At 53.7% G+C, this 10,665-nt stretch overlaps 1 protein-coding gene across 1 annotated transcript; it reads right to left on the reverse strand.

The window, feature by feature from the left end:
• Positions 1–744: 744 nt before the first annotated feature.
• On the reverse strand, positions 745–1,528 carry MIF (macrophage migration inhibitory factor). The gene is made up of 3 exons (XM_054592656.1): positions 1,329–1,528; positions 1,003–1,175; positions 745–889 (listed from the first exon to the last, which is right to left on the reverse strand). Exons 1-3 carry the CDS (start codon positions 1,434–1,436, stop codon positions 823–825), a joined length of 348 nt encoding a protein of 115 aa, XP_054448631.1. The 5' UTR covers positions 1,437–1,528; the 3' UTR covers positions 745–822.
• Positions 1,529–10,665: the final 9,137 nt, after the last annotated feature.

The following is a 10,665-nucleotide window of genomic DNA, read 5'->3' on the forward strand; positions in this document are numbered from 1 at the left end:
GGGTGAAGCATTCTGGCCCAAGGCAACTGGCCCGGGTAAGCAGCACTCCCCGGCTGGGAGGGTGGGCAGCCAAGGACCCTGTGGCCCAGGTGCATTCACTGCAACTGCCCGCTGAGCATCCTATCACCACCCCTGCAAAGGGGTGATCCTGGCCCCGTCACATTGTGCCTTGATACTGATTTCCGAAGTTCCAGAACAGCGAGGCTGTCCAGGTTAGAAAACTGGGGCACCAGCCTAGCAGAGTGACATGGACTGGAGGGGAAAGGTTTCTCTCCCAAGGACACCCTTTTGCACATCTGAAGGTGGAGGAAAGTGGGGCTGAGAAAGGTCGGAGACCAGCTGATCTCCAACCCAGGCCCATCAGATGTGGACTCCAATCGCTCCCTTCTCTTCCCGGCCAGCCCTGGACCATGTGATCGCCCTGCACCTTGAGTGGGAATGGACTCCACCGGAGTCATAAAGCAGCCCTGGAAGGCTCTCATTCAAGCTGGGTTTCTGGGTCTGCGGCCCCAAGCAGGATGCCAACCAAGACTGGACCCTCCTCTAGGGGTACAGAGGGCAAGGCTGGTCAAAGGGCACCGGCAGCAAATTCTGACGGGGTACCTCCCTGAGCCTTGGTTCCCCAGTCACTGCCCGACCCTGAACCCATTGCACCACAAGCCAAGGAAGCCCGAGGCAGCTGTGGTATCCAAACCATTTATTTCTCCCGACTGGGAAATGGCGAGGGGGGGGCGGGGGCGGGGATGCCGGGACCCAGGCAGGCAAACATTGCGGGCAGCGGGGTCTGGGGTCTGGTCCCGCTCCATCGGGGCGGCGTGGCCCTCAGGCGAAGGTGGAGCCATTCCAACCCACGTTGGCCGCGTTCATATCAAAGTAGTTGATATAGATCCTGTAGGACATGGAAGTCGGGCTGAGCAAGCTGCATGGTCGTGGACCCTAAGCTGCGCGCCCGGCGTCCCCACCTACTCCCACCCCCACTCCCAGGGACCCCCGCCCCCTCACCGGTCCGGGCTGACCCGCAGGCGCTCGGCCAGCAGGGCGCAGAGCTGCTTGCTGTAGGAGCGGTTCTGCGCGCCGCTGATCTTGCCGATGCTGTGTAGGCTGCAGAGCGCGCACGGCTCGCTTGAGCCACCGAAAGCCATGAGCTGGTCCGGAACCACGTGCACCGCGATATACTGAGGGAGAGGGCGCAGTCAGAGGACCCGAGCGACTCTGCTGGCCCCGGGTACCCCCCCGTCCCTTCCCCGTCCAGAGTCGCCTCCCACCGCGCCAGCCCGGGCCTAGCTCGGCTGGCAGGCACCCCCTCTTCCAGTTCTCTCCCGACAAACCTGGGCCGGTTTGCCCGTGGCCTGAGCCAACTGCTGGGTGAGCTCGGAGAGGAGCCCCTCCGGCACCGAGGCGCTGGGCACGTTGGTGTTCACCACGAACATCGGCATGATAGCGGACGGACGGCGGCGAGGACTAGGACACAGGAACCAGTACGCGCGCGCAACTGCAGCTAGGAAACCTGAGCTACGTGACTGCCGCCCAGTCCGGCGTAAGTGCGGCCGCGGCTCCGCCTCCCGTGACGCCACCACCGGCGGAGGCCCCGCCCCAGTGACTGGTGACGTCACCGCTGCTCCGGGGCGCAGGCGGGACTCCGGTAGGGTCGCCCAGCCTGGCCTCCAGCTGAGGTCCCTGGCTTCCCATGCCTCCTCAAAGCCTTTCTCTACTTGGCGGCCAGAAATCTGCCTGTCCCTCGTTTGTCAGTCCTTTCATTTCGTCACTAATGGTTACTCAGTGACGTATGTGTGCCAGTTTAACCGATCCCTGGGTGGGCTGCCCGCCCTGAAAGCCAAACTCTTGAGACAGGAGGTGCTGGTAGAAAAGGAGAGGTTCATTCAAGTGCTGGCCGCCTGAGATGGGGGACTCTGGTCCCACAGCCCATCTTAACATCGCGGTGGAGGCAAAGGGTTGTTTTGTGTGTTTGTTTTTGTTTTTAAGATTTTATTTATTTTTAAAGAGAGGGAAATGGAGGGAGAAAGAGCGAGAGAAACTTCGATCTCTTGGCTCTCTCACGCCCCCAACTGAGGACCTCCCCAGCAACCCAGGTGCGTGCCCTGACTGGGAATCAAATCGGTGACCTTTTGGTTAGCAGGCTGATGCTCAATCCTCTGAGCCACAGCAGCCAGGGCCCTTTAGGCTTTGCCTATAACGCCTACAGATCACGTGCTCAAGGTCCCCAGAAACGTCTCGAGGTTCTTCCTTTGCCATCTCCTAGAAAAGCAATCTTTGCTCCTTACCTGGAAAGACTGCCATGAACTATATGAATAAGCAAGGTACCAGGCCATTTCTCCAAGGGGCTTTTATTGCCCTCAGAGCCCACCTTCATTCCTAAAGTTTTCTGGTAACATCGAGAGTCCAGGCCTGTCTCCTAAGACATGACATTCCACTCAAAGTCCTGGTTAATAAAACCACAATTGAAAACTGACTTTATGTGTCCTATTATAAAGAAATCAGATTTTTATTGGATTCATGCACATAAACATATTACCATAAAAATAATTATATTAAGGTTTTCCAAAATCTGGAAGGATTAGGCAGGGAGAAAAATATAAATGCCTCAACATTGCTTATGAAAGTATAATTTACCAAACTGCTTTAAGAAAAAAAAAGTTTCTTTATATCTGGAAAGCAAGAAGAAAGTCCTTGTGTTTTTAACAGAATGAAAAAGTACCAAACTCCAACTCTGTATTAACTTGCTTGTGATCTTTAAATTCATTTCTCTAATTAAATTCATTATTCAGCCTAATTACAATTTCCTTTCAAGATTTTTTATACTCTATTCTTTATTGTATAGACCATAATAAAGATGACCCTTTCTAATTTAGTAAAGATATTTAAATGTAAGACTAATTAATTTTTCTCAGGATATTTTAAATAACATTTTATTTATTTTTTAAAAGATTTTTTTTTTTTTATTTTTAGAGAGGGAGAAAGAGAGGGAAAGAAACATCAGTGTGTGGTTGCTTCTCATGCACCACCTAATGGGGACCTGGCCCACAACCCAGGCATGTACCCTGACTGGGAATCAAACCGGTGACCCTTTGGTTTGCAGGCCAGTACTCAATCCACTGAGCCATGTCAACCAGGACTAAATAACATTTAAAAATGGTATTTCCAAGCTAAGGAAACATGCCTCTGTTTTTAGTTTACTGACTCTTGTTAATGGTGCATTTTTACCAGATGGGGTTGGAGCAGTCAGGAATTCTATAATTAGTATTTGATTTGCTAGTGGATGGTCAAAAAAACCTTCAAAAAAAAAGTTAAGAATACTGTAATAAAAATTAGACCAGGAGCAGTCCCAAATACCATAATAAGAAACATAATCTTTTTAAAAAAAACATCCTGAAGATGTATGCTTTAGCTTCAGATAAAACACACACCCCTATTACTGTTGAAATGGCACTTTGTAACACAGAGGAGCCTAGCATATACAATGCCTCAACTGATTTTTGGTTTATGAGGACTTAGAACTGCAAACAAATGCATAGGAAATCTGTGCAGAAAAATGGAAAGAAAACCCTATACAGATGGCAAGATTAATCATGGGTTTGGAATCAAGATTGATTCCAGAATGCCGTGAAACCCATTACTCCTATAATTACAGAAGCAATAGCAAAAGTTACCCACAAGGAACTAACAATAAGGAAACAACAAACATAGCTGTTGATGCAACAATGACATTTTGAACAATGTTTTTTAATAATGCAGTATCTTGTTATCTCCAAATATCTAGATATTTAATCATTTTCACCATTTAATGTGGGTAGCTTTATGTAAATAGAGCATATTCATTCCCAGTTACGCTGGGAGCTGGGAATACAGCAGTTAACGGACAGATGGCCCTCTGTTCTCCAGAGACTCAGAGCAAGCCAAGTAGATGAAGTCCCACCTCATTCCATCACGTGCACTGAGCCCTTGTGTGTCCTGAGTCTCCAAGGCCATAAGCCCCCAAGGGCTATAGTCCTGTGTGCATGTGAGAGAGGGAGAGAGACAGAGGTAGACATTGCTGCGGGTGGGAGCAGGCTGCCGCAACAGAGCCGCCGTCCAGGTGCCTTCCCTGCATTACCCCCCGCCCCCAGCTCCAGGGTGGGTGAGGGTGCTGGGAGGCTCCAAGGGGAAGCACAGGGAGTAGGAGGTGAGGCCCAGGCAGAGCTCCATGGGCCAAAGGCAGTCAGCCTCAGGCTCATCCCCAAACTTCAGGTCCCCTGGGCAACTTCTTTGCATGTCTGGGAACCTCAGCTCCACAGGAAAGCCCCACCCCAGTCGGTACCTCTATGGTGCCCCCCAGAGAGCTCCTGGTGAATTCTTTGTCTCTTCCACTGTCAGCTCAGCGGGCATCTAGTAGGCACCAAGCAGGCAAGACTAAACACTAGCTGAACAGTCATTGAGTTCACACGATGTGTATCTACAATGGATAAAGTTAAATGTATCCTAGACGCTACTCAGAAAGTATTCAAATAAGGGTGAAATGTTTAAAAATGCAGAAAAAGAAAAAGACTAAATACTGGCTGAATGAATGAGTGGGTGAATGAAGACAGAGGTGACACAGCAGGACAAGGACAGGGCAGCAACTGAGCTGGGCCCTGGCTATACTGAGAGCCCGGGATGAGCCTGCAGGACTTGTCATCATTGGGCAGAAGGACCTGTGGTTAAGTGGCCACCCCGCTCCCACTCAAGGAGCCCTACCCCGGTCAGGGTGCTGTGCTGGGGAATGGATCTCTTTCAGGTGCTACAGGGGGCATGTTGCATTTGGCCAAATCCTCAGAACTTTCCAGGAAGGTTCTGTCCTTGTTCTCTGGCAGATGCAACAGTTTTAGGTGGCACAGTACAAACTGGCCATGGTGATAGTCACCGATGCACTGACCGATGCACCCTGCGCCAGAGCTGCAGTCCAGGGTGTTCTTCAGAGCGCCAGCAGCTGGCTCAGACTTCCTGCTCTGTATGTCCCAATCCAAGTGCATTACCTTCCCTCCCACACTTAATTGCCTGCCAATGAAACGTGCCTCCCTCCCTGCCGGCCTTCATCCTCACTTCTCTCAGTCTACCTCACCACCGCCTAGCTAGCTGGCATTGCCTTTGGCCTGGCCCGGGCTCTTCGGGGAGGAGCCCATTTCCCCTGACCCCAGCAGCAGATGTGGCCATAGGATTTGCCTTGCCCTGTGAAATGTGGACGATAGCGACATGAGTGACTCCAGGTAGAAGATTCAAGAGCCAGCCTCTTGAATCTGTTGCTCTCTGAGATGGAGCGGGTGACAAGGTGGCGGCTGGCCAGCAGACAACTGCGATGCCCCTAAAGGGGAGCCACAACCATTTTCAGGTTGTTGCTGGAGAATAGAGGAGCGTCTTCTGATCAGAACAGCCTCAGAGCCATTTGCCATCTGACTTGTTTCTGGTAGCAGCGAGCACTGACTTACTAAGGAGGCAACATGATTCCCGGTCCCCTCTCTTACTAGCTCAGCTACTTGGCTCACCTCTCTGAGCCTCAATTTCTCTGCCTGTAATTTGGGGATGCCAGTAGTGCCCACCTTACAAAAGGGTATTGTGAGGATCTAGTGGCCTAAATGCTGGTGATAGCTTTCTATGATATTGGAGGTAGTATGGTCACAATGCCCTGGCCACCTCCCCGACCCCAGCCTCCGCGTCCCCGTCCCACGGCTCACACCACCTCTCGTTCTCTGGCTCCTGGCTTGGGCATTGGTCTTGCGATTCAGTTTGCCTACAATTTCCCTCACCTGCTCAGCTCCTTGGGAAAAACTCTCAGAGCTCCTGGCTCTGTCAGGTCCTGTAATATGCCCGGCACCTGCCCTGTCCTGCCCTGCAAGGCTATCACAGTATTTCTCTGTGATTTTATCTTCCTTTCTAGGGGGTAAGTTCAGGAGGGTGGAGACTGTCTCTTTTTGGCGGCTGCTGTCTGCCAACCTCCTGACCCTGCGCCTCGGCGGCAGGTAGAGAGCCTCCAAACGCGCCCACGCTCAAATCCCTGCGATCTGGAAATATGTTATGATACATGGAAAAAGCACTTCGAAGATGTAATTAGGGTTACGGGATGTAATTAGGGAGATTATCATGGACTATCCGGGAGGATCCAATGTTACACTTGAGCCCTTAAAGGCAGGAAATTTCCTCCAGCTAGTCCAAGGGATGCGGCTGGAGGGGAAGTCAGAGCTTCGGAAGAGGAGAAGGCCTCCCTGTGCTATTTCTGGCTTTGAAGATGAAGGGGGCAGGGCCCGTCACATCGTACTGGACATCTGACCCAGAAACTGTGAGATGATAAATGTGTATTGTTTTAAGCTGCTAAATTTGTGGTAATTTGTTCTAGGAGCAGTAGAAAATATATCCGACACCAATAGGGTTCAATAATTAACTGCTGAACAACAGGACACCTGCCCCAGGAGGCACTGGCAGACGTGGCAGCTGCCCTGCCTGAGGTCCTCTCCGCCAGCTCCTCCCTGACAGCATCCCAGGTCTGCCTGCTGAGGACACCCGCTGCTCCAAAGCCCCCGGCAACCAGGCGAGGCCATGCGATGCAGCCGTGGCTCAAGCGTTGCATGGGGAAGCAGCTGCTGTGCTGATGGAGGTGCCACGTTACCCAGTTCCCCCTGCTCTACCTGGAACTTGGAGAAAAGCCCTGGTTGTGCAGCAACAGTTGGACAACCACAAGCTGGAAAAACAGGCAAAAGGGTGGGAGGTGGCAACCCAGAGGAGCCTGGGGCCCTGCTGGCTCTGCCCAGCCCCTTCAGCTGCCATTCACTTAAAGGAGGGAAATAAGCCCCTCTCTGTTCAAAGTGCTACTTGTCCAAAGGTTCAGCCCCAGGGCGCTTTCTGAGCATCATGTCCTGTGGGTAGGGGCTGCCGGGCAGAGAAGGTGGGGGAAGAAACCTCATGATGTAGGGATATATCAGCTGGGTGAGGGGGCCACAGTGAGCACCCGGAAGTCCCTATACGTGGGCAGCTGGCCTCTGGGTTAAACATCTCCAAGGGCAGGACCCGAGTCGCCCATGCTGGAGGGAGGGCGCGGCCCGGGGAGGGCACAGTGGGGTCGGCCTACCAGCTGCCCCGGGGGGCTCCCATCTCCCCTTCACCGCCTCTCCCTGACGTGGACCTAGTCATCGGCCCATATCCGTAGGGGGCCCACCCTCCTGTCACTCCCACTGTCCCCTCCCCAGCCACATCACTCCCATCTGTCAAAATGCCCGAGCTGGCCCTCGGCCCTGACTGTCCCCCATTCACCAGTCCCTGTGCCCAATTCACTGAATGTGGTAAAATCTGCAGCAAAGACGAGCAAAAATACCCCATCTCCTTCCAGTCATAGTGGAAGAAGACTGGGGGTGTCATCATTCCACCCAGCTGTACCTGAAGGTGTCTGGAAAGAGGGGAGTCTTCCAGGAGACCACCACACTGAAGAGGAAGGTCTTAGGCTTGGTGAGGAGCCAGGGGTCACGGCCAGCAGGGTGATCTGGGCTGAGTCACTTAAACTCTCTGAGCCTCATTTTCATCATCTCAAAAGGAGGGTGGTGATTCCTTTCCCATAGACTTGTGTGAAGATTAAATGAGACAAGCACAAAGTTTCCGGCATACAGTTGGTGCCCAGTAAATGCTACCCAATCTCACTGCATTGTAACCAAGCGTCTTGTAGCAGGAAATGGGCTAACAGGACGGAGCCCTAATAGTGAGCATCTGGGCAGAGCAGGCGGCTGTACTTTCCTTCCCTGGCATCCAGGTCCTGTCCCCACCCACCCCGCCCTTCCTGGGTTCCGCCAACTCTGAGGCCAGGCTTCTCGGGAGCCCCCAGGGAGCGGGCCGCTGCAGCTGCTGCACAGGGGCCGGGGGTGGCGGGGCACCAGCAGTGCAGCGCAGTTCAGACTCACACAGACGAGAGCCATGAGCAACTCACAGCAGCCTGTCCCAGAGGCGAGCCTCCCGAAAACCCTCACCTCCTGCAACACTGAGATGTAAGCACGCATCTTGGTGGGGGTGCGGGGGACTTTAGGGGGTATGGGGACCACTGGTCATTGGGGTGATGTGGGAAGAGACCATTGGAGGGCCTGGCTCTCATGATTACAGGATAAATTCCCAGCCTGGCCTTCTGGCCCCCTCCCCACCTCAGAGCCCCTCTCTCTCATGAAGTCCAGGTGGATGCTGGCCTTCCCCCGCCTGCACCCCACCCTTGTTCCAGGCTTTTCCCATCTGGACTTGAGCACGATGTCCCCCAGGAAACCTTCCCTGCTGGAAACCCGCCCGTCTTTAGGTCTCACTCCGGAGCCTTCATGGATGTATTTTCACAGTCTGCCTCCAAAGAAAGCTATGTGCGCGTGCGCGCATGCGCGTGTGTTTACACATCAGGGCTTGAAGCCCTGTCTCTTTCCACTCTGCGTCCACCCTCTACTGGCTCTCAGCCTTCTTCCCCAGCTACCCTGAGCCAAATAGGGCTCAATGGGCAACAACTTGGCACCTGCTCCTGGAATGTTACTCCAACACTGGGGCCATAAGGATGGGGCCTGGGATCCCCCTTGGAGTCTTTGTGTCTCTCTGGATGTCTGGTTCTAACTTTCGGCAATTCCCTGCTACCTGGAGAATGGACCCAGGAAACTGGTGGGACTCAACCTCACCTTCCGTAGGCTCTGTGCTGAGGGCCACCACGGCTCCCCACCTGCCTCTGCTGAACCTGAGCATGGCCGCTTGCTTGGCCTCTGGGTCTGCCACGCCCCGTCCTGGCCCGACTCTTAGAAGGCACTGCTCAAGCCCCAGCTGCACCACTAATCCACAGTGTCACCTTGGACCTCTCAGGGTGGCCCCTGGGAATGGGGATCAGGTAGCAAAACACCCAGGGCAGGGGAGGCAGTGTGGTGCAGTGGCCAAGACCACCAGGCTCAGCCCTTGCCTGGGTGTGTGTGACCTTGGACAAGCCACTGCCTTCATGGGTCTCTCTCTGCTTCTGAGTAAAATCTGAAAATTAAAGTCCTTATTTCACAGGCCCCTTGTTAGGGTTAAAGGGGCCAACGTTTGTGAAGCACTCAGAACCATCCCAACAGGCAGAAAACCCTCCACAAATGTCAGCTCTGTGTGGCACTGTTGCTATCATTGTGAGGCTGTTCCGCTTTCGGCGAGGTGTGGGTCACTGCGCCCTTACAACGCTGGGGGCAGCCAAGGACAAGGGCTAGAATGGATGCATGCAGTGGGCCCTGAGGTTCAGCTGAGACATGGAGAAGGTGACCTATGTGGGTCTTGACAAGAGGGAGCCAGAGTCTCAGGGTGTGAAAGAGGAAGGCGTGAGAGCGAACAGGGAGCTGACAGCAGCCCTCGGAAGCTGCACCAGCCGCCACCCCCCCCCGCCGCACCCCGCAGCGCCTCATGGAGTCCGGTGCCAGGCAGCCCCTCTCTCGCAACCCACCCCCGCTGGCCCCCTGCATGGCCCCCAGCAGGAGGGGCGGGGCTCCTGGTGGCCGGGTCTGGGAAGCTGAGACTCACAGTCCAGCAGGCAAGGGAGCACTTGGAACATCTGGAGAGGGAGCTACTGAGTGCTCTGGGCAGGGCGGAGAAGCCACACTGGGTCTAGGGTCTGGATAGGTGGGGTGAGCTTAGGAGCATTTGGGTACGGGCGGGGGGAGCATTTCAGGGGATTTGGGGCTTGATAGGGACCAGCAGAAAAGGACACGAAGGGTCTGGCTGAGTGCCCAGGCTGGTGGGACCCCTTCTGTCAGGAGTGCTCTGGGGGGCTGAGGTCAGGGATTCACCTTCAGGTAAGCCCCGGGGTCTCCGCTGACAACGAGGAGGTATCGCAGGCTCTCAAGGATCAAGAAGAGGAGACAGCAGAGGAGAGGCCAGGCCAGATGCCTCACTGCAAGAGCCTGGTCCCCTGCCACCCTGTCCCCTGCCACCCTGTCCCCTGCCTCCCTGTCCCCCGAGGGCAGAGGCTCTGCATTGTGCTGTGCATCTTCCTAACCAGCTCTGGGTCAGGATGTCTGCTCAGGTGGAGACCCAAAAGGGGGGCAAGTTGGGGAGGGAGCTCCTCCTCCCTCGCAGTGGAAGTGCCATTTCCCGAGGGGCCCGGGCCCAGGCTCCCCCTGCCTTGAGATAACCAGGCTCTGAGGCTGGCACCCGCCCCCCCCAACTCCCCCACCACACGCAGACACAGAAGGTTTTTAGGGCAGTGAAACTACTCTGTATGATACCATAATGATGGATACACAAAATTACACATTTGTCCAAACCCATAGACTGTACAACCCCAATAGTGAACCCTGGTCTGAACAATGGGCTTTGGGTGACAATGATACATAACTGTAGGTTCACTGATTGTAACAAATGTCCCATTCTGCTGGGAGATGCTGATAGTGAATGAGGCACTGTGTGCGGGGTGGGGCATGCAGGCGGTACATGGGAAATCTCTGAATCTTTTAATTTTGCTGTGACCCTTAAACTGCTCAAAAAATTAAATTTAAAAAATACAAATAAGTAAGAGACAAAATATTTGAACAGATTCTTCACAAGAGAAAATAGATGAATGGCTATACTGAGTGGATGAAAAGATGCTCAACATTGTGAGGCGTCAGGGAAATACCTCCATTAAACCACAATGAGACACCATTATGCACCCACTAGAATGATTAAACTAAGAAG

Source organism: Pteronotus mesoamericanus, unplaced genomic scaffold (genome assembly GCF_021234165.1).
Source record: "Pteronotus mesoamericanus isolate MK-2021 breed Mesoamerican mustached bat unplaced genomic scaffold, CSHL_Meso_final scaffold_371, whole genome shotgun sequence".
NCBI classification, from domain to species: Eukaryota; Metazoa; Chordata; class Mammalia; order Chiroptera; family Mormoopidae; genus Pteronotus; species Pteronotus mesoamericanus.